At 44.7% G+C, this 18,205-nt stretch overlaps 2 protein-coding genes across 4 annotated transcripts in view; both read right to left on the bottom strand.

Moving 5' to 3' along the window:
* Window positions 1-355: 355 nt before the first annotated feature.
* On the bottom strand, window positions 356-8,493 carry LOC107390125 (gastrula zinc finger protein XlCGF57.1). The gene is made up of 3 exons (XM_015966675.3): window positions 8,274-8,493; window positions 5,690-5,805; window positions 356-1,954 (listed from the first exon to the last, which is right to left on the bottom strand). Exons 2-3 carry the CDS (start codon window positions 5,712-5,714, stop codon window positions 480-482), a joined length of 1,500 nt encoding a protein of 499 aa, XP_015822161.2. The 5' UTR covers window positions 5,715-5,805; window positions 8,274-8,493; the 3' UTR covers window positions 356-479.
* A 4,482-nt stretch (window positions 8,494-12,975) lies between these two features.
* Window positions 12,976-18,205, bottom strand: part of map3k13 (mitogen-activated protein kinase kinase kinase 13) — a 70,062-nt gene continuing 64,832 nt past the window's right edge. For all 3 annotated transcript variants that reach the window (XM_054747008.2, XM_054747009.2, XM_054747010.2), the window contains 7 exons: window positions 17,958-18,176; window positions 17,766-17,882; window positions 17,551-17,694; window positions 15,117-15,876; window positions 14,968-15,038; window positions 14,559-14,850; window positions 12,976-13,286 (listed from right to left, as the gene is read on the bottom strand). In XM_054747008.2, coding sequence (XP_054602983.1) covers window positions 13,185-13,286; window positions 14,559-14,850; window positions 14,968-15,038; window positions 15,117-15,876; window positions 17,551-17,694; window positions 17,766-17,882; window positions 17,958-18,176 — 1,705 coding nt within the window. In that variant the 3' untranslated portion in view covers window positions 12,976-13,184. The remainder of the gene's footprint in view (window positions 13,287-14,558; window positions 14,851-14,967; window positions 15,039-15,116; window positions 15,877-17,550; window positions 17,695-17,765; window positions 17,883-17,957; window positions 18,177-18,205) is intronic.

Here is an 18,205-nt window from a genome sequence, read left to right as displayed (position 1 = left end):
ACATATTTAGGCATCCGTCTCCACAATTGGTGTCTAATCTCACAACTTCAGAGAGCTGGGGAGGTGAAAAAACACTATGCTAACTAACCATATCTCATAGCCTTGGGCAAAGAGGAAACTGCCTGTTGAAAAATATTATTTTAGCTACAGCACAAAGCAGAAGCTATAATCAAATTCACCATCAGATTCCACCCTTTATGGAATTTTCACATCTGGCCCGACCCAGTCTGGTCTTGATTACGTCAGTCCACCCCTGCATGGCCAGGTTTAATTCACACCGTGGACTCACGCAGCCTTCTCAGGATTGCGGATGTCCCCAAGCATGTGCTTCTATTATGTATGACAGTACAAAAAATGGAGTGCAATAGCATTTATTAATACCTTTATTGGTACTCGGTATCAGCAAGCACTTAAAAGTAAATGTGTCCTGAAATTTAAACAAAATAATAATAAAATCAAAAATACCTAAAAACAAATATTCAAAGAAAGACAGATTTGCAGTCTTGCGATTCTTTGTGTTCTATATGAACACTGGTGTGTTTCTTTAAATTAGACTTTCGGCTAAATCTTTGTCCACAGAGCTCACAGGCAAAAGGTTTCTGTCCTGTGTGGACTCTCATGTGGTTGTTTAAATTTGACTTTTGGCTAAACCCTTGTCCACAGAGCCCACAATCAAAAGGTTTTTGCCGTGTGTGGACTCTCATATGTTTGGTTAAAGTAAACTTTTGGCTAAATCTTTGTCCACAGACCTCACAAGCAAAGGGTTTGTGTCCTGTGTGGACACTCATGTGTTTGGTTAAAGTAAACTTTTGGCTAAATCTTTGTCCACAGACCTCACAAGAAAAAGGCTTCTGTCCTGTGTGGACTGTCATGTGACAGCTTAAATGTGAATTTTGGCTAAATCTTTGTCCACAGACCTCACATGCAAATGGTTTCTGTCCTGTGTGGACACTCATGTGTTTACTTAAATTACACTTTCGGCTAAATTTTAATTCACAGAGATCACAAGCAAAAGGTTTCTGTCCTGTATGGACTGTCATGTGACTGTTTAGATGTGCATTTTGGCTAAATCCATGTCCACAGAGCTCACAAACAAAGGGTTTGTGCCCTGTGTGGACCCTCATGTGGTTGTTTAAATTTGACTTAGTGCTAAATCTTTGTCCACAGAACTCGCATGCAAAAGGTTTCTGTCCTGTGTGGACCCTCGTATGACTGTTTAAAGTTGACTTATGGCTAAATCTTTGTCCACAAAGCTCACAAGCAAAAGGTTTCTGGCCTGTGTGGACTCTCGTATGGCTGTTTAAAGTTGACTTCTGGCTAAATTTTTGTCCACAGACCTGACAAGCAAAAGGTTTCTGTCCTGTATGGACTCTCACATGACGGTTCAAATTAGACTTATGGCTAAATCTTCGTCTACAGAACTCACAAGCAAAAGGTTTATGTCCAGTGTGGAGTTTCATGTGGGTGTTTAAACTCGATTTTCCCCTAAATCTTTTACCACAGTCATCACAACTAAATAAATTTTGTTCTGTCTGGACTAGATTCACACCATGTTCTTCTTCATCATCATCTCCACTAACTTCAGTCTCTGAAGAACCAGATGTCTGTGCATGAGGGTTCACATCTGGGTTTCTGCTCATTTTTATTCCCCCACCAGTTTCTGCTGTCATCTGGTCAGCTGAGCTGCAGGTCGGAACATCTTTATCTTCTATTTGCTGCTGCTGAAGCTGTGATAACAAAGGTTTTTCTTCATCAGCATCACTCTTTATACAAACAATGAAGGGAAACCTGGCACCATCAGTCTCCTCCTTTACATGGAGCTTCTCTTCCTCCAGACAGGTCAAGAGTTCTTCCTGTTCCTCCTTAATGTGGAATTGTTCTGGGTCCTGCTGGTTCACACCAGCACTCTGTTCTTCAGGAGCTTCTTCTTTGACCAGCACTACTTGTTGAACATCTGTAGGAAACACAGAAACATATGAAGTGAATTTCTGACCACTATAATTTTATACTCGCATATATACAGTGGGTACGGAAAGTATTCAGACCCCCGTCAATTTTTCACTTATTGTTATATTGCAGCCATTTTCTAAAATCAGTTACATTCATTTTTTTCCTCATTAAAGTACCGGTACACAAAGCACCCCATGTTCACGGAAAAACACAGAATTCCATGTGGGCTGATTCTACCCACCAATCAGAGGCTTGCTCTAATGGAAGGTGTGAATTTGCTGTCAGCAGTGGGTGTGTTGGCCCTGGTCGGCCTGAAGCAGACCCCCTCGAGAAGAGGGCTGAGAATGAGCCTTGGTTGGCCCGGAAAAATACCAGGCCACCCAGATATGTAAACAACGTACGCTACCCGGCCCGGGCCGACCCCGTACAGATGGGAATGGCCCATAAGTTTTCCGACCCTTTGCTGTGACACTCATATTTAACTCAGGTGCTTTCCATTTCTTCTGATCATCCTTGAGATGGTCCTACACCTTCATTGGAGTCCAGCTCTGCTTGATTATACTGATTGGACTTGATTAGAAAAGCCCACACCTGTCTAAATAAGACCTTACAGCTCACAATGCATGTCAGAGCAAATAAGAATCACGAGGTCAAAGGAACTGCCTGAAGAGTTCAGATCTGGCCAAGGTTACAAAAAAAAAAAAATCTTTGCTGCACTTATGGTTCCTAATAGTGGCCTCCATGATCCTTAAATGTAAGACATTTGGGACGACCAGATTCCTTCCTAGAGCAGTCCGTCTGGCCAAACTGAGCTACTGGGGGAGAAGAGCGTTTGTAAGAGAGGTAAAGAAGAACCAAAAGACCACTGTGGCTGAGATCCAAATATGCAGTTAGGAGAAGGGGAAAAAGTTGTAGAAAGTCAACCACCATTGCCGCCCTTCACCAGTCAGGGCTTTATGACAGAGTGAGTCATCAGAAGCCTCTCCTCAGTGCAAGACACACGAAAGCCTGCATGGAGTTTGATAAAAGACACCTGAAGGACCCCAAGATGGTGAGAAATAAGATTATCTGGTCTGATGAGACCAAGAAGCAGTATGTGTGGAGAAAACCAGGCACTGCTTGTTACGGCTACCAGCCTGGCCAGTGAGATGCAGGAGCCAAGATCACCCAGCCCTGGTGACCAAGCCTGACACCGCCCCTCCCCCTCCTCTCTTCCAGGCTGTGGAGGAGCACAGCTGAGCTGAGTCCTGCTGATGACCCACACCTGGGATAAAAAGGCTGTGCCTTCAGCAGTCTGGGAGGCAGCAGTGCAGGGGATCTGCTGTCCTCCAGGCCTCATTTTGTTTTCAACCACTTCGTTTGTGATGAGTTTTAACTTTTAAAGTGTTAACTCTGAGTTGAGAAGTTTTAGAGGGAAAAACTCAGAGTGATCCATAGGGATCTTTGGTTGATGTCAACTTAGTTGACTCTGTTTTAAGGTTAACTCTGTTTTAGTTTTTAGACTTATCAACTTTGTTGTGTTTTTAAAACACCTTCAGTTTAGGTAAAGCTTTTAATAAAGTTTTAACCAGGTGTTTATATAGTTGATACTTTGTCTTTTAACTGTTAACCGTATAGTGAATTATTCATTTTGCATTATTTTAATAATGCTCGTCATCTGTTTGCTCTTGTTTTTAGAACCTTTTACAACAATTAAAACCATTTTAACTCAACTGTCGTATTTCTTATGTTACCCCCTCCTTCGCATTTTAACATCTCCTGTCGGACACGTAACAAATGGGGGCTCGTCCGGGATATTGTACCTACATAGACCGTGAAGAAACGTACAATCCCTGTTGGTGGTATTTTAATGGTGTTTTGTTTTGAAGGTTTTAAGCAACAGATGGCTTTGTGGATGACTGGCGGGTGCTTCTGGAGGCCCAGCCCAGCTGGAGGATTCACTGCTGGTTGGGCTTGATCCAGCCCAGCATGAGGAGAGGAGATTTGGATCTAAAGATGACCCCCACAGGCAGGCTCAGAGGCTCTCCCTCTTTAGGGAAAGACCTGTTTGTTTTCTTTTATAGTGTTGCGCTTAGCGGGCTAGTGTTGGTGATCTTTTCACCTTCTCGGGAGCACCCCAGAAAGAGCAGGGGCTTTTACATGGTAGTCAATGGGAGTGTGTTCCTTTCTAGAGCCAGCCCCGAGCAGATGTAGGAGGAACTGTTATTTCTGTTACTTCTGTGTTGGCTTCCCTTTGGGAAACAGTTTCCCCCTTGGAAATGTGAAAATGTATTAAAAGTGCAATAATTACTGCATGAAAGTGTTAACTGACTGAACTGTGAAAGAAAGAAAAGATGGAGTCTATTTAAGTTGGAGTCTAAGTTTTCTTGTTTTTGTTATCTGAAATATGGCTGCAGAAACCATCTGTACAGTGAAGTCCTGGACTAGAAATTAGGAATAGGGCTGCAGCTATCGAATATTTTTGTAATCGAGTACTCTATCGAATCTTTTTTTCGATTAATCGAGTACTCTAATAAATTACCCTTTTGTGTTTGTAAACCATTATATCAAATAGCATGTTATAATTATGAAATACCTCTTAAAATGAGCGAGCAATTGCCAGTTATTCTTCAAGTTTTATTCAAAATTAGTTTGCAAAACTTCAGCACTTTACTTCACAGTAAACAAATGCCTGCACAAAAAATAAGTACACAACCTGAGCCGATTTTCCCCTCGCGCGAGAATCTGCTAGCCTGCAAGCCAGACAAAATCTAGGAGGATAACTGTTGAAGTAGCGCTGCGGCCCAAACAGAACCAGAACCGCTCACGGCGCATGCGCAAACAGCTCGCCGGCTATTTCCCTATTAACACACGTTCGTTTTAATTTCTACACTTTTTTTCTCACACAATAGCAAGGATTGTCGAGAAAGCATGTTTGCTGTGGTTTTGTCAAATTATACTGATCACAAAACATTTATTTACTTTCTTTCGTTTTCCTCATAAATACCTGTGTCCTCCTGCAGCGATCCCGAGGGACAACAGACGTCAATAACAACACAATAAATGTCCGACGTGTTGTAAAAACTGCTATTTTTTAGCACATTTTAAGTCCGAAGTGTTGCTACCAGACGTACGGTGCGAGCTGAAACTGAGTGCTACAAAAGAAAAAGTCGCACAGTGCCCGCAGAATATATAGAAATACAGGCTAAAATGTAGAGGCTCCGAGTCCGCTTGCAGAAGTGACATTTACAGATGCTGCAGCATGGAGGATGTGGTGTTGTGGTAGGCTAAATCCATTTTACAGTATTTACACTGGACTACGTTTTCCACCTTACGACGTGAAAAATGGTCCCACATCTTGACATTTTCTGTCTTTTTCGCACTCCACCGGGGTCCACGTTGTCCGCCATGGCTTAAGAGAAAGTTAAGTTACACTCGCTACTCGCGTGTGCGTTGATTCAGCCCAGTGGGCATGTGCGTCACTTATTTCAGTCCGGGTGAAACATGACCCCGGGCGATTGCAACGCCATGAATTAATTAAACATGAATTAAACGAATCCTCGAGGCAGAGAATTTGACTCGAGGATTTTTTGTACTCGAATTATTCGAGGTACTCGAGGAATCGTTTCAGCCCTAATTAGGAAGTATTGATAGTTTGATGAATTTTATTGTTTAATAAAATAACCAGACCCTCTCTCTCTCTCTCTCTCTCTCACACACACACGTGCGCGCACATGCACATGAAATCCTGTAGCAGTACCTGCATTCCCGCTTTCCAGATCCATATAGAACAGACGTCTGGTTGAGGTGAAGTACACTGGAACAGATGCTAATCGGCAATCGTAGTCGTTTGATTTAGCTGGGTTTTGCTAACAGCTGCAATAGAAACAAAACAAGAAAGCTGATTAGGATGTTGTTTCAGAAAAAAAAAGCATGAGATGAAAGATCCAGCTTTTGTGTTCAGCTGAGGACATTTTTGACCTTTATTCTACCAGAAATTCCTTGGACAAAAGGCACACCGGTGTACAGTTATAATTGAAGGTAAAGACAAAAAAACCTTCATGAAAGTCACTTAAAAACAAAATAGTAATTAACAAAGATAAAACACAAGAATAACACACCATAAAAAATCATCTTAAAGGGCTTTTCCTAAAAACATTGACACTCTTCAGTTAAAAGATTTAAAATTGGTAATTGGAATAAATTGTTGGAGTTTTAATGACTTTTGCAGCTTCAGTGAAAGTTTTTTGACCAAGTTCTAAGCAGATTCAGGGAATGTTGAAGAGAAGCTGGTGAGATGTTTATGTTTATTCATTTGGTAGATGCTTTTATCCAAAGCGACTTACAATTTATAACCTATAGGGCATGTTGTGATCTGTGGGGGAAACCGGAGTACCCGGAGGAAACCCACGCATACAAGGGGAGAACACGCAACTCCACGCAGAAAGGCCGCAGCCGAGCCTCGAACCTGCACCCTTCATGCTGTGAGGCAACAGTGCTAACCACTGCACCACCATGCAGCCCGAGCCAGAGATAAGTGTGTACTGTGTCTACTTCTGACCGGAGACACAACATAAAGTAAATATGGTGGTAATTTGTCCAAGAAAGCCTGCTTTCTAACCCAAGAAACAGAAAAAAACCTTTCAAGAACTGACCAAACTTCTCTTAGGCACTTGTCCTATAGGACACTGAATACAGTTCAGAATGTATAAAAAGCAAAAAGTAGTGATTTTTTTTGTTTAATTTTATAATGACGATAACAGGTAAAAGATCCCACCTTGATGTGCAAGATCTGAGTTTTTAGTTGAAGTTTATTGTCCATTTAAAAATAGGACGAAAGTAGAGATCGAATGATATATCGGTCCACTGTATTCCATTTTTTTTCTATATCGGCACAATCAGGCACCTGTGTGGCCAACTGCCACCACTCCTATACTAAAGAAAGGACCCGAAGGACCCCAACACGCATGTTTTTTTTTTATGTTTTGAGTTTGTTTTACAATCGAAGTTCAATAAATATTAAGAGATTAAAATACTTAAATTTATATTGCACACAGTGAGTGTTCAGTTGTCTCTCACAATCAATGTGCTGCTAAAACACACACACACATCGACCTTAATAATCGGCTTTAGATAGCGGCAACAAAAATCTTTAAAAATCTGTATCGGCCTTAAAAAACCCATATCGGTCGGCCTCTAGAAGAAAGCCATAACTTATATTTGGCATTTTTTCTGCTCAACTGAACCTTTGGCAAAACATTACTTAGGTCAACACCAGTAAGACAAAAGAAAGACCCCTCCTCAAACACCAGTGAACATTTGGGATCCAGATACTGAGGCGGTGGATACTTTTAGGCAGAAACAATAATATGAACTGGTCCCATAATACTGTATAAGAAAGACCAAAGCCTCATCCACCTCCTGAGGAGGATGAGGTCTTTTTGGAGTTAATGCCCATCTGCCAAGGACTTTTTATCACTCTGTTGTTGGCTTTGTTATTCATTTAGCTATGCTCTCCTTGGGTGCAGGCAGCTTGGATCAGGGCAGGAAGAGACTGCTAGCTCGGTCCTGGACTGCCTGCTGGACTCAGTTGGGGATGTGGGTAAAGGGAGGATGCTGACAAAGCTGACATCCATGGAATAGAAAATGGAGGCTGGAGGCTTTTCTATTCCTCGGTTGCTAGTCCCAGCTGCAGTGTGCTCATTTATTTCTTCAAAGCAGACATCCATCTTGGACAAATCCTCTCACCCACTGCATCTCACAGTGGATGCCATTGATGAAATGCACTTCTTGGGCATGGAATAATTAGGTCTGTGATCTTCTGCAAAGGGCAGTAATTAACCTTGTAACACACGCGATTGTAAACACATGTCGCACATGTGACGTCAGAGCATTCTTGCCAGAGGAAGTGATATTACAAAACCAAAATCCCTTCCATATACACGTCCACAAGCAAATCCTGAAAACAGTGACTTCACACTTGGTCAGAGTTTTAGATGTAGTATATTTTAACTTTCATGTGGATGACAGGCTAAACCTTAGAAAGTATATTCTTTTTGTGGGATACCCGGCTAGGTCTGTGTGAATCTGATTTGTATTCTTACTCTCGTTGTGTATATGTTGCCTTAACATGCGAATTTCCTCACTGTGGGATAAATCACGCCGTTTCATTCATTGAATGTTAAAACTGCTTGACAGAAAGGAAACGCTACACATCGCAAACAAATCAAACTGCGTCAACGGTGGGCAGAAATGACTACGCTAAGACTGTGTGAAGATAGATACAAGTAAGTGTAGCCGTTATGTGGAGAAGAATAAAATGTAAAGTATTACAGCTAGTTTACCTTTGCTATGTTTTACGGTCACCAGCACCCATCTTCTTTCTTCTACCTGTTCTCGATTCGAGGCATCACGCACCCACCTACTTCCGGTTTCTTCTTGAATAAATCTCAAATTAGTCGAAACACTCATAATTATTTACCATTTAAACTGAAGTACATATGCGTCATTCAGGGCGTGAGGCTAACCCTAACCAGAAAGTAAACTTCCCGAATCACGTACAATTTTGGCACCATTACCCGACCGGAAAGGGAGGAGACTTTTGGCTCCCCTTCGCTCTTCGTCGTGGTCTTGGCTGCCTCGCGTTGCTAAAGCGCCCCCATCGCGACCCACATGAACTACAAAAAACAACGAAGGCCGTGACATTTATATAGATACTGTAATACCGGTACATTAATACATAATATACGAATATATTAAACATTTCTCTGGTGTATTTTTGAATTTGACTGCTAATGCAACAATTAAAATAATATCAAGCAATTTCTGAGAGGAAAGCAACTTATCTGATACTTAACTAATTAAAAAAAAACTGATTTTAATCCAATTTAAGATTATAGCTGATCAAATACCTGCTCAGCAGATTTGAGACACACCTTTAGCATCTTTGATGCAAACAAGAGCTGCACGTTTAGGCTCATCAGGTGGTGAAGGACAGCTGCTGCTCAATGACAGTCTCAAGAGTAGATGTTCTGCTGTGCAATGCTCACCAAAATCCATCTGATTCAACATTTCTCATTTAATACATTTGTAGAGACAAAAAAAGACAAGCAAAATGGTTTGAGTACAGTACGTCAGCATTTATTCCATGCAGTTGTTTGCTTTGATTTTATTCTCCTATTGCACTGTACACTGAATAATACAGGAAACTGACAGGATTGGTTGATCGTAGTGCCATACAACAGGGAATGGGGATTTGGAAAAAAAACACATGTTTCATACATTGCTGTTGGTTATAAATGAGAGGAATGAGATGAGAGAAAAAGGATGAACGGTCCCCTGATGCTTTTGTTCTACCACACAAATACTGTCCTCTTCCCACTGGTTCATTGTGCTTCCCTACATAGTTGGTCGTGACATTTCTGAAGCTGCCTGAAATTATAAGAACACACCGCCTGACCAGTCGTGTCAAATAAATTAATTCAATAATTATGTAGGCCAGCTACAAAAAAAAAAGAATAAAATAAAAGTTCACAACAATCATACTTCACAGCCAGAAATACCAGTTACAAAGATCTATTACCCAGCCGTCACATTAATTGAGGTCATTTCACAAGAACTAAAACAACGGAGAAGCTGCAGCTCTTTAGTTTATTAGCAGGAATTCCAAAAAGCTCAAGCAAATTTTAATTCACCCACCGGCAAAAGAGTTTACACCTTCATGTAGTAGTGTTCAATACTGATACAAGTACTTTTCTGTTGTTTTTCAACCAGTCAGCAGGTTGTCAGAGATGTGCAATACGTTAATAAGAGAAAAGGTGGGGAGGAAAGACAGATTACACAGTATTTACATTTATTTTATATGTAGGATTAACACTGAGATGTGGGAACCAAGAGCAGCTTCTAGCTCTGTGGGCTTTTCTCTGGCTTTAGTTCCTTTCACAGCTGCTTGCACACACAACATGACACCTTTATAGTTCAATGTAACCCTGAAACAAGATTAAGAAATTAATGACAAAACAAAAAGAGCTTTCACAAATGCAGTATCCCTCTTTGAAGACGATCAGATGAAGAAAAGTTCATATTGCTGGGCGTTTAAGACTTGAGTGGTCATAGGGGGAAACTCGGTTTGGGATTATAAATAAAAAAAAATCTGGGTTTTCACATAAAAAAAGGCAAAATAAGTGCATGTAGCTATCACCATCTAGTGGCTGTTGATCATATTGCTGTCAATCAGCAATAGAAAACCTGAGCATCCAAGCCGGAAAGGCAAAACCCAAAAAAGGGGGAGGTGCAACTTAAAGACAGAGCCATCCATCAGTGTGGTTGTGTCTAGCCAGCTAGATGTCCTGCATCCTGAGTGGTCAACCTCATTAATATTATTGCTGTTTAAATTCACAACAGAGCAGATGATAAAAAACCGACAGAGTTAACAATCCTGCTAGAAAAACGATACATGGGAAAACTGGGATACTGCACCTGGATCGCAAACAAAAACAGTGACAGCAATAAAGGGCTGAACACCGAGGCTTTTTAAGACTCCTGCATGGTCCAGAATAGGTGCCAGTCGAAGAACATCGTCGTCGTCGTCATCTTCCTCCGCTTATCCGGGTCCGGGTCGCAGGGGCAGCATCCCAACTAGGGAGCTCCAGACCGTCCTCTCCCCGGCCACCTCCACCAGTTCCTCCGGCAGGACCCCAAGGCGTTCCCGGACCAGATCGGAGATGTAATCTCTCCAGCGTGTCCTGGGTCGACCCGGGAGCCTCCTGCCAGCAGGACATGCCCGAAACACCTCCCCAGGGAGGCGTCCAGGAGGCATCCTGACCAGATGCCCAAACCACCTCAACTGCCACTGCAGCACCCCACTTGGCTATCCGGTACTCGTCTGCTGCCTCCAGAGACCCGCAGACCAGTCACGCCCTGTAGGCCTCCTTCTTCAGCCTGACGGCTCCCTGAACCTCTGGTGTCCACCAGGGGGTACGGGGGTTGCCACCACGACTGGCACCGGCCGCCTTGCGACCACAGCTAGCAACAGCCTCCTCAACAATCGCAGAGTGGAACAAGGCCCACTCGGAGTCGATGTCCCCCATTGCTCTCGGGACGTGGTCAAAGCTCTGCCGGAGGTGGGAGTTGAAGACCGTCTTGACAGGTTCTTCTGCCAGGCGTTCCCAGCAGACCCTCACTATGCGCTTGGGTCTGCCAGGTCTACGCGGCATCTTCCCCTGCCATCTGATCCCGCTCACCACCAGGTGGTAATCAGTTGACAGCTCCGCTCCTCTCTTCACTCGGGTGTCCAAAACATACGGCCGCAGGTCAGATGATATGACTACAAAGTCTATCATCGACCTGCGACCTAGGCTGTCCTGGTACCAAGTGTACCGATGGGCATCCTTATGTTCGAACATGGTGTTCGTTATGGCCAAACTGCGGCTTGCACAGAAGTCCAATAACGAAACACCACTCGAGTTCAGATCAGGCGGGCCGTTCCTCCCAATCACACCCCTCCAGGTCAAGCTGTCATTGCCCACGTGAGCATTGAAGTCCCCCAGCAGGACAATGGTGTTCCCTGATAGAGTACTATCTAGCACTCATCCCAGGGACTCCAAAAAGGGTGGGTACTCTGAACTGATATTTGGCCCATAAGCACAAACAACAGTCAGGACCCGTTCCCCGACCCGAAGGCGCAGGGAAGCTACCCTCTCGTCCCCCGGGGTAAACCCCAACACACAGACAGAGAGTCTTGGGGCTAACAAAAAGCCAACCCCAGCCCTCCGCCTCTCACTCGGAGCAACTCCAGCAAAGGAGAGCGTCCACCCCCTCTCAAGGACTTGGGTTCCAGAGCCAATGCGATGTGTCGAGGTGAGTCTGACTATACCTAGCCGGTAGAGGTAGCGCAACTGAGGGCTGCGAATGACCACAGTCACCAATTCTTGTCATATGTCTTACCCATGTATGTCTGATCTCTGAATTGTGTGTACTGAAACTCTAATTTTCCTCTGGGATTAATAAAATATCTTTGAATTTGAATTACCGCTCAACGTCTGCCACAAGCTCCTGCTCCTTCCCCGCCAGCGAGGTGACGTTCCATGTCCCAATAACCAGTTTCATTGTCCAGGAATCGGACCACCAAGGCTCCCGCCTCGGTCTGCCACCCGATCCACATTGCACCGGACCCTTCATGTTCCTCCTGCGGGTGGTGGGTCCACAGTTGGATGAGCCCATGTTTCCGGTTCGGGCTGTCGAACATTCCCTCATAATTGGCCAAGTTCAGTTTCACAGTCTTCGAGCGATCCTGAGATGAGACTTGAAACTGTAATGTCTAACGATGAGGGAGGGGCTTATTGTTCACATATGCACAAACAATAACTCCCTCGAATGCTCTGGTCGTGACATCAGATTTTTGATTAGAGAGGCAGATAAGCAGGATCAGAGAGGAAGAGTGTTTTTAAATTAGCTTTCAGCTAATTTATCATTTGTTGTTCTGCTAGCTTATCTGCTTCATGCCATCGTTGTAAAGCTTTTTTCTTTTTTGCATTTTGCAAGCTGCACGGACATGCTTAAATGGGGAAGGAGGGTCCTGATGACAAAACAGCGACTTTAGACAGGGAGGAAGTCGGTTTGGGAGGCAGGTTGTTCATGCTGGTGTTCACGCTGTTTCCATGAGATCGTCGTTTCCTGTTTCGGCCACAGTAGGGGACAAACACAAAGCGGGGGAAGAGGAGAACCAGGTCTCAGCGCTGAGAACTCATAACAAGTCAGCTCAAACAGTAATAAGAGAGATTGCTTCTTTTGTTTTTAGGGAGATGAAGGATGTAGAAAGATGAAGGCCTGTAGTGATGCAGCTCTCTACTTCTGTTGGCCTCAGAAACATCTACACATTCTCATCATCATCATCATTGTCTGCATCCTCATCTTCATCCCAACACACACACGCTTAGTTTCAGTGTCATTTTTCTCCTCTGTTCAGATCAGAGAACTCACAAAGGTCCTGAATTTCTTTTCAAAACTCTTGACAAAAATAAATTAAGAATGCTAATCTATCGACTGTACATCATCATTCAAAAGGATTTCCCTGCCATGTGTTGCCTGGGTGCGGTGCTGGATGAGGGGACGGAGGGAAGAGAGGTTCTGGGAGAGATGACGTTGGACTTCGTTAGGAGGGTTCAGTTTGCTGTCTTGTACTTTTATTGCTGAGTTTTCTGTGGAGCCCGAAGTTGGGAGGAGTATGTAACGGAGGTAGACCAGGCAGAAACGTTTCACCACGAGGACGGAGCGCCGCTTTTGTTGTTTCTGATGGTGGTGTCGGAGCACTCTGCCTCGGACGAGTCGCACTCAGAGTCTCCAAACTGCAGAGGATTCTGGGAGCCGAAGGAGAAAACATAGATTCGGGATCAGGGATGGCTTTGTGATGAAAAGTAATAGAAAAATCATACTTTTGTAAGGTTATGAAGTTCATTATTTTCAGCTCCACACAGCTGCCCCTGTGCACAGTAACACCCGTGTAGAAAACGCCAAGGTCGGGTGTTCCTCAGACTGTTTACATTCCAGGAGAAGAGCCAGAAGGAGAAGAAGAAGCTTTTCAATAATCAAAGTACTTAATTTGTGATTAAAGCTATTCGAAACAGATGTTGATCAATAATTAATCAAGTGAATGATCTGTGGAATAAAGATGTCATGATTTATGTGTTTAATGAAAACAGGACTACTGCACAGACAGACTGACCCTCATCTCCATAGAAACGCATGACACATTGTTCCAACCAATCAGAGCTTTCGGCTGCCGCAGGAGAATCTGGCTTGTTGACTTAAAGTGTCCAATCCGCTTTACTAAAACTTATCAACAATTCAGAGATATAAAACAAGGCAACGCCATTTTAAGCTCAGTTCCATTTTGACTTCAGTTCTATTCACCGTCATCCCAAAGAGAAGCACAGCCTGGCCAGATGTGTTTTCTTCTTTAAACTAAGAACTGTGAAGTTGGAGATTTTCGTCGTTTAACAACCAGACGACATCCTTTCAAAATAAGAGCACCTGCTGACGCTGCCGATTGGTACCGGGGTCGACCCATCAGACGGGCTTTGACGTGCTGCGACCGCTGCTCCGAACAGCTCCAGTACACATCCGAGGTTCTTGGACCTGGCATTTCCTGATCTACCTGGGAGGCCCCCCACTGGGTACGTACACGGCAAAATAGCAGCTCATGTCATCACTTATAAGCCTCGTGATATCTAGTCATAACAAAGACGACCAGATTCAATGACGTCAGCCTAAGGAGTCGGAACCAACCACACACACACACACACACACACGCACCAACACAACATCCAAATCCATTTTCATCCATCACAGAGTTAGTCCTGGTAGATTGTTAAGAATTTATAATTAAGAAATTAAAGATTCTCAAACGATCCCAACTCTCTCTCTTTTCTTGTCTCAAAGTCAATACAGAGTGTTTAATTAAACTCCCTGATGATAAAAACAGCCCATCTTCTGATTATAACAAGTGATCTACTTACAGTGTATTAAAATACAACTCTAGATAGTTACATCACTCTATTTCCTTACACTTCCTTTGCCTGTTTTAGCAATTTCTGGTAAAATGATCATTTTATCCCTTTAAATCCACCGACCTCGTAGCTATGCTCGTCGGAACACAGCTTCCCGAGCGAGATCTGCGTCTTCACCCTGCGGACGGCGCACTCCTTGTCAGAGAGACCGTCCGACTGTGTGGAGATGTCGATGGGGATGTCTGGTGTGTGAGACAGCAGCTCGTCCAAGTGCTCCTCCTGACTGGTGCTCAGCTTCTCCAGGGGGCCACTGTGGGAGTGGTCACTGGTGTTCCCCTCCTCGCCGTCGGATGCCGACAGGTTTTCTGAGCTGAAGGTGGAGTAGGACTGGAAGCTGCTCATACAGCGATGAGGTCTGTTAGGAGTCAGGAGAAGGAGGCTTTATGTGTGAAAGATAAATTACTTGAATTGATTTAATAGTGTTGCTACACATTAAAGGTCAGGTCTGTTAACTAAATAGTCTGGATTTTACCTCTGTCTCCTTGGAAACTCCACTTCACTATCCACCTCTCCCTCCTCCTCCTCGGATGACTCATCACCACCCTGAAGAAGCAGAAATGGCTGTTAATCCACAAAAAGTGTGTATTCAACACACAAACACCCACTAAAGTCTGCCCTCACCTTTCTGAGAGGCCTGAGGGTGCGGGGCAGTGCAGAGGGGAGGGGGTGTTTAGGTTGGGTGGGGTCCTGAGCCTGAGGGTCAGCCGTATTCGTGCCCTCTCCACCTGAAACCAAATCTTTGTTGGGCACCCTCAGAGACAACTGAGTGCCTTCTTGTGCATTAAGCAGAGAGCAGTGTGGCAACACCGGTGGGTTCAGTGTGGGAGGGGTTTCCTGACAGTGCAAGCAGCCAGGGATGGGGTGAGCCTGGCAGCAGGGGCACAAAGAACCTGCACCTGAAACGGGATTGGAGCCAGTGGATGACGTCCGCTGCCGCGTGTCTACGTCCATCGCCGTGGAAATGAGGTCAGGGCTGGAGCCGGAAACGCGGCGCTGCGGGTGGTCGGTCTGAGGGCTGCGGAGAGCAGCAGCGGGGCCAAAGTAGCGCAGATTGTTGGCACAATTAACGACGGCCTCCTCGCGGCCTTTCAGGGGGAGAAATTGCCCCTCAGTGGATGGTGGTGGCGGGTGGTGGTGATGGTGGTGGTGGTGGAACATTTGTTCCTGCAAAGACTGTGTGTCCTCTGGCACCCCAGGGACAGGCTTTAACGCTCCAGGAAACTCGCTGTGGCTTCCTTTGCTGTTGGCGCGGCGGTGGCGAGGCTTGCTTCTGTAGCGCGTTTTCCCAGGAGGGGTGGAGATCTTAGGGCTGGCTGAGAGCGGCGACGGGGAAGGGAGGGGGTCGATGCTGGGGATGCCGTCAGAGCGAAGCAAGTCCGGCCTGCAGGTGAAACATTCAACAATCAATTTAAAGGACAACTCATAACACATGTAAGGCAAGGTTTTGTACGTTGAACTTAAAGCAACACTAAAGAGTTTTTACCCCTTTAGCAGTTTTTACTGCTTTCAAACTGGTTTCAGTTGTTCTTGAGACAGAAACATGACCAGCTTCACATTCAACAGCACTCTGCTTACGGTTACGTGGTTCGGGTAGGAACACTAGTGGGAAGTCTCTACCGGCTTCAAGGCAACAGCTGTTTACTCTGCCGGTAGCTAATATTAAGGGTAGCAGTTAGCTTTTTCAGTTTGCTGACCATCAATAAAAGCACAAGAAGAAGAATAATTTAGCTCTTCTGTTGGCATCATGGCGGAGCCTGGAAGTAAAAGTAAGTGAGTAATGTCTTTGAAAAGAAAGCAAAGAGTTAAACCAGAGTGAACATCGGCACAGCCTACACTCATTTCCGGGAGCTGAAGTAGACTACTAAACCAAGGACTGATGGTGACCTGGCTTTATTGCATCTGGACTTGTGCTATTTTTAATTTTTATATTTACTTTTTGTTAACCAAATGACCTTTTCAGTGCAAAAGTCTCTAAAATCTTTAAATCTTTCTTTACTTTAAAAGGCGTAAGAATAATTAAGTCTAAATGATTCCTATGTTGCTGCTATTTAAAATTCAAGCTCCTCTCAGCCACACCAGAGGGAATTAACAAAAAGGAATTACTAAATGACCCCGTTAAGACTCGATAAGCAGTCTAAGCAGCTGCTGCAACAATTGTTTAATGGTTAACGAGGGTTTCCAGCTTTTGCTTATCCTGCATGAACAGCTCACACTCCTGTTTCTGTTTGTCGTCTAAAGCCGGGCGTACACTGTGCGACTTTTTCACTCGCAGCGTTCAGCTTCAGCTCAAACTGTACGACTTCCTCGCAGAGCAGATCTCACGAGTCATGTGCTCACACTGCACGACCCAGTTCTCGCATGCGACCTGACTGCTCACACTGTACGTCTGGTAGCAACACGTCGGCCCTAAAAATATGCTAAAAATAGCAGTTTTTACTCAACACGTCAGACTTTTTTGTCTTGCCTGTTGTCCTTCGGGAGTGCTGCAGGAGGACACACAGGGATTTATGGGGGTTGGATGAGGAAAACGAAATAAAGAAAGTAAATCTGTGTTTTGTGATCAGTTTAATTTGACATGAACACGACAAACACGCTTTCTTGACAATCTTTGTGAGTAAAAAAACGTGTAGAAATAAAAACGAACAGCGTGTGTTATTAGGGAAGTAGCGAGCGACCGGCGTTGATGCAGGATTGCGCGCGCATGCGCCGTGAGCGGTTCTGATACTTTTTGGATCGTAGCTGCTCGCAGCGCCGCTTCAACAGTGCGATACCCTCACGAGGAATGAGCGAAATATTAAACACACCAGAAGTCCGTGCGACCTCACGACTGCTGATCGGCAGCTGGTCACGTGGTGTTAATCGCCTCTCGTAACCCCCTGTACACTACACGACCGCTCGGCACAAAACTCGCCCCGATGTCGTGGATTCTCGCACGACTGGAAAATCGGCTCAAAAAAGTGAAAAAGTCGCACAGTGTACGCCCGGCTTTATTCAGATGAACATTTAAAGTCTAGATAACATTTATAAAACAGGAACGTTTAGATGGAGCGCAGACCTTTTGGTTGGAGGCATTCCGGGTTTGTGGGAGATGCTTCCTTTCTTCTTGATGAGCTTCTCGACGGCATTGGACCTGACGATGGGTCGGACCAGGTGGCGTTTGTAGGAGCCGGGGTATTTCTTCTCCACTGCCTGCTCTCTCCTACACCACAAAAACATCAGTTTTATATGACGAACAGGCAAAATCTGAATTAAAACCACTTGCTTACGTACTTCATCAGTTCCTTCTCTCGGACCTCCAGCTGCAGCATGATGGCACTAAGCTCCATGTACAGGTTGTTGGCTCTCTCCAGCTTCCGCTCGTAGTGCTCCCGGATGTCCAGCGCGTGCCTGAAGATGCAAAGGAACATTTTAGGAGTGTTCTATAAACAGGGACACACGACTAGCACTTCTTAGCTAACACACCTGAGTTCATCCCTCCTGCGACGGATCAGCTCCTCGTCCAGCCTGTGGATGCACGTGCCTTCGCTTTTTATCTTCTCAAAATGCTTCTTCACCTCCTCCCTCCATTCTGCCTGAGACTTGAAGTAGGTCTCCTGAGGAGTTCCTAGAACATCAGCAGCGGCGATGTCGAGGTGCAGGAGAATCTGGCGAAACGATGGTCGATTTCTGGGCTTGCCTTGCCTGAAACGGAGGAAAAACCACAAAAAAAA

Source organism: Nothobranchius furzeri, chromosome 14 (genome assembly GCF_043380555.1).
Source record: "Nothobranchius furzeri strain GRZ-AD chromosome 14, NfurGRZ-RIMD1, whole genome shotgun sequence".
Taxonomy (NCBI): Eukaryota; Metazoa; Chordata; class Actinopteri; order Cyprinodontiformes; family Nothobranchiidae; genus Nothobranchius; species Nothobranchius furzeri.
Note: the sequence above shows the minus strand (reverse complement) of the source record. Positions and strands in the feature narration are given on the sequence as shown.

Excerpts from the sequence above, each read along its gene's own strand:
- LOC107390125 (XM_015966675.3), bottom strand. The coding sequence starts at position 5,714 with ATGGATCTGGAAAGCGGGAATGCAG. Across the intron at positions 1,955-5,689 it reads TCTGGAAAGCGGGAATGCAG|ATGTTCAACAAGTAGTGCTG; the intron begins GTACTGCTACAG and ends TGTTTCCTACAG.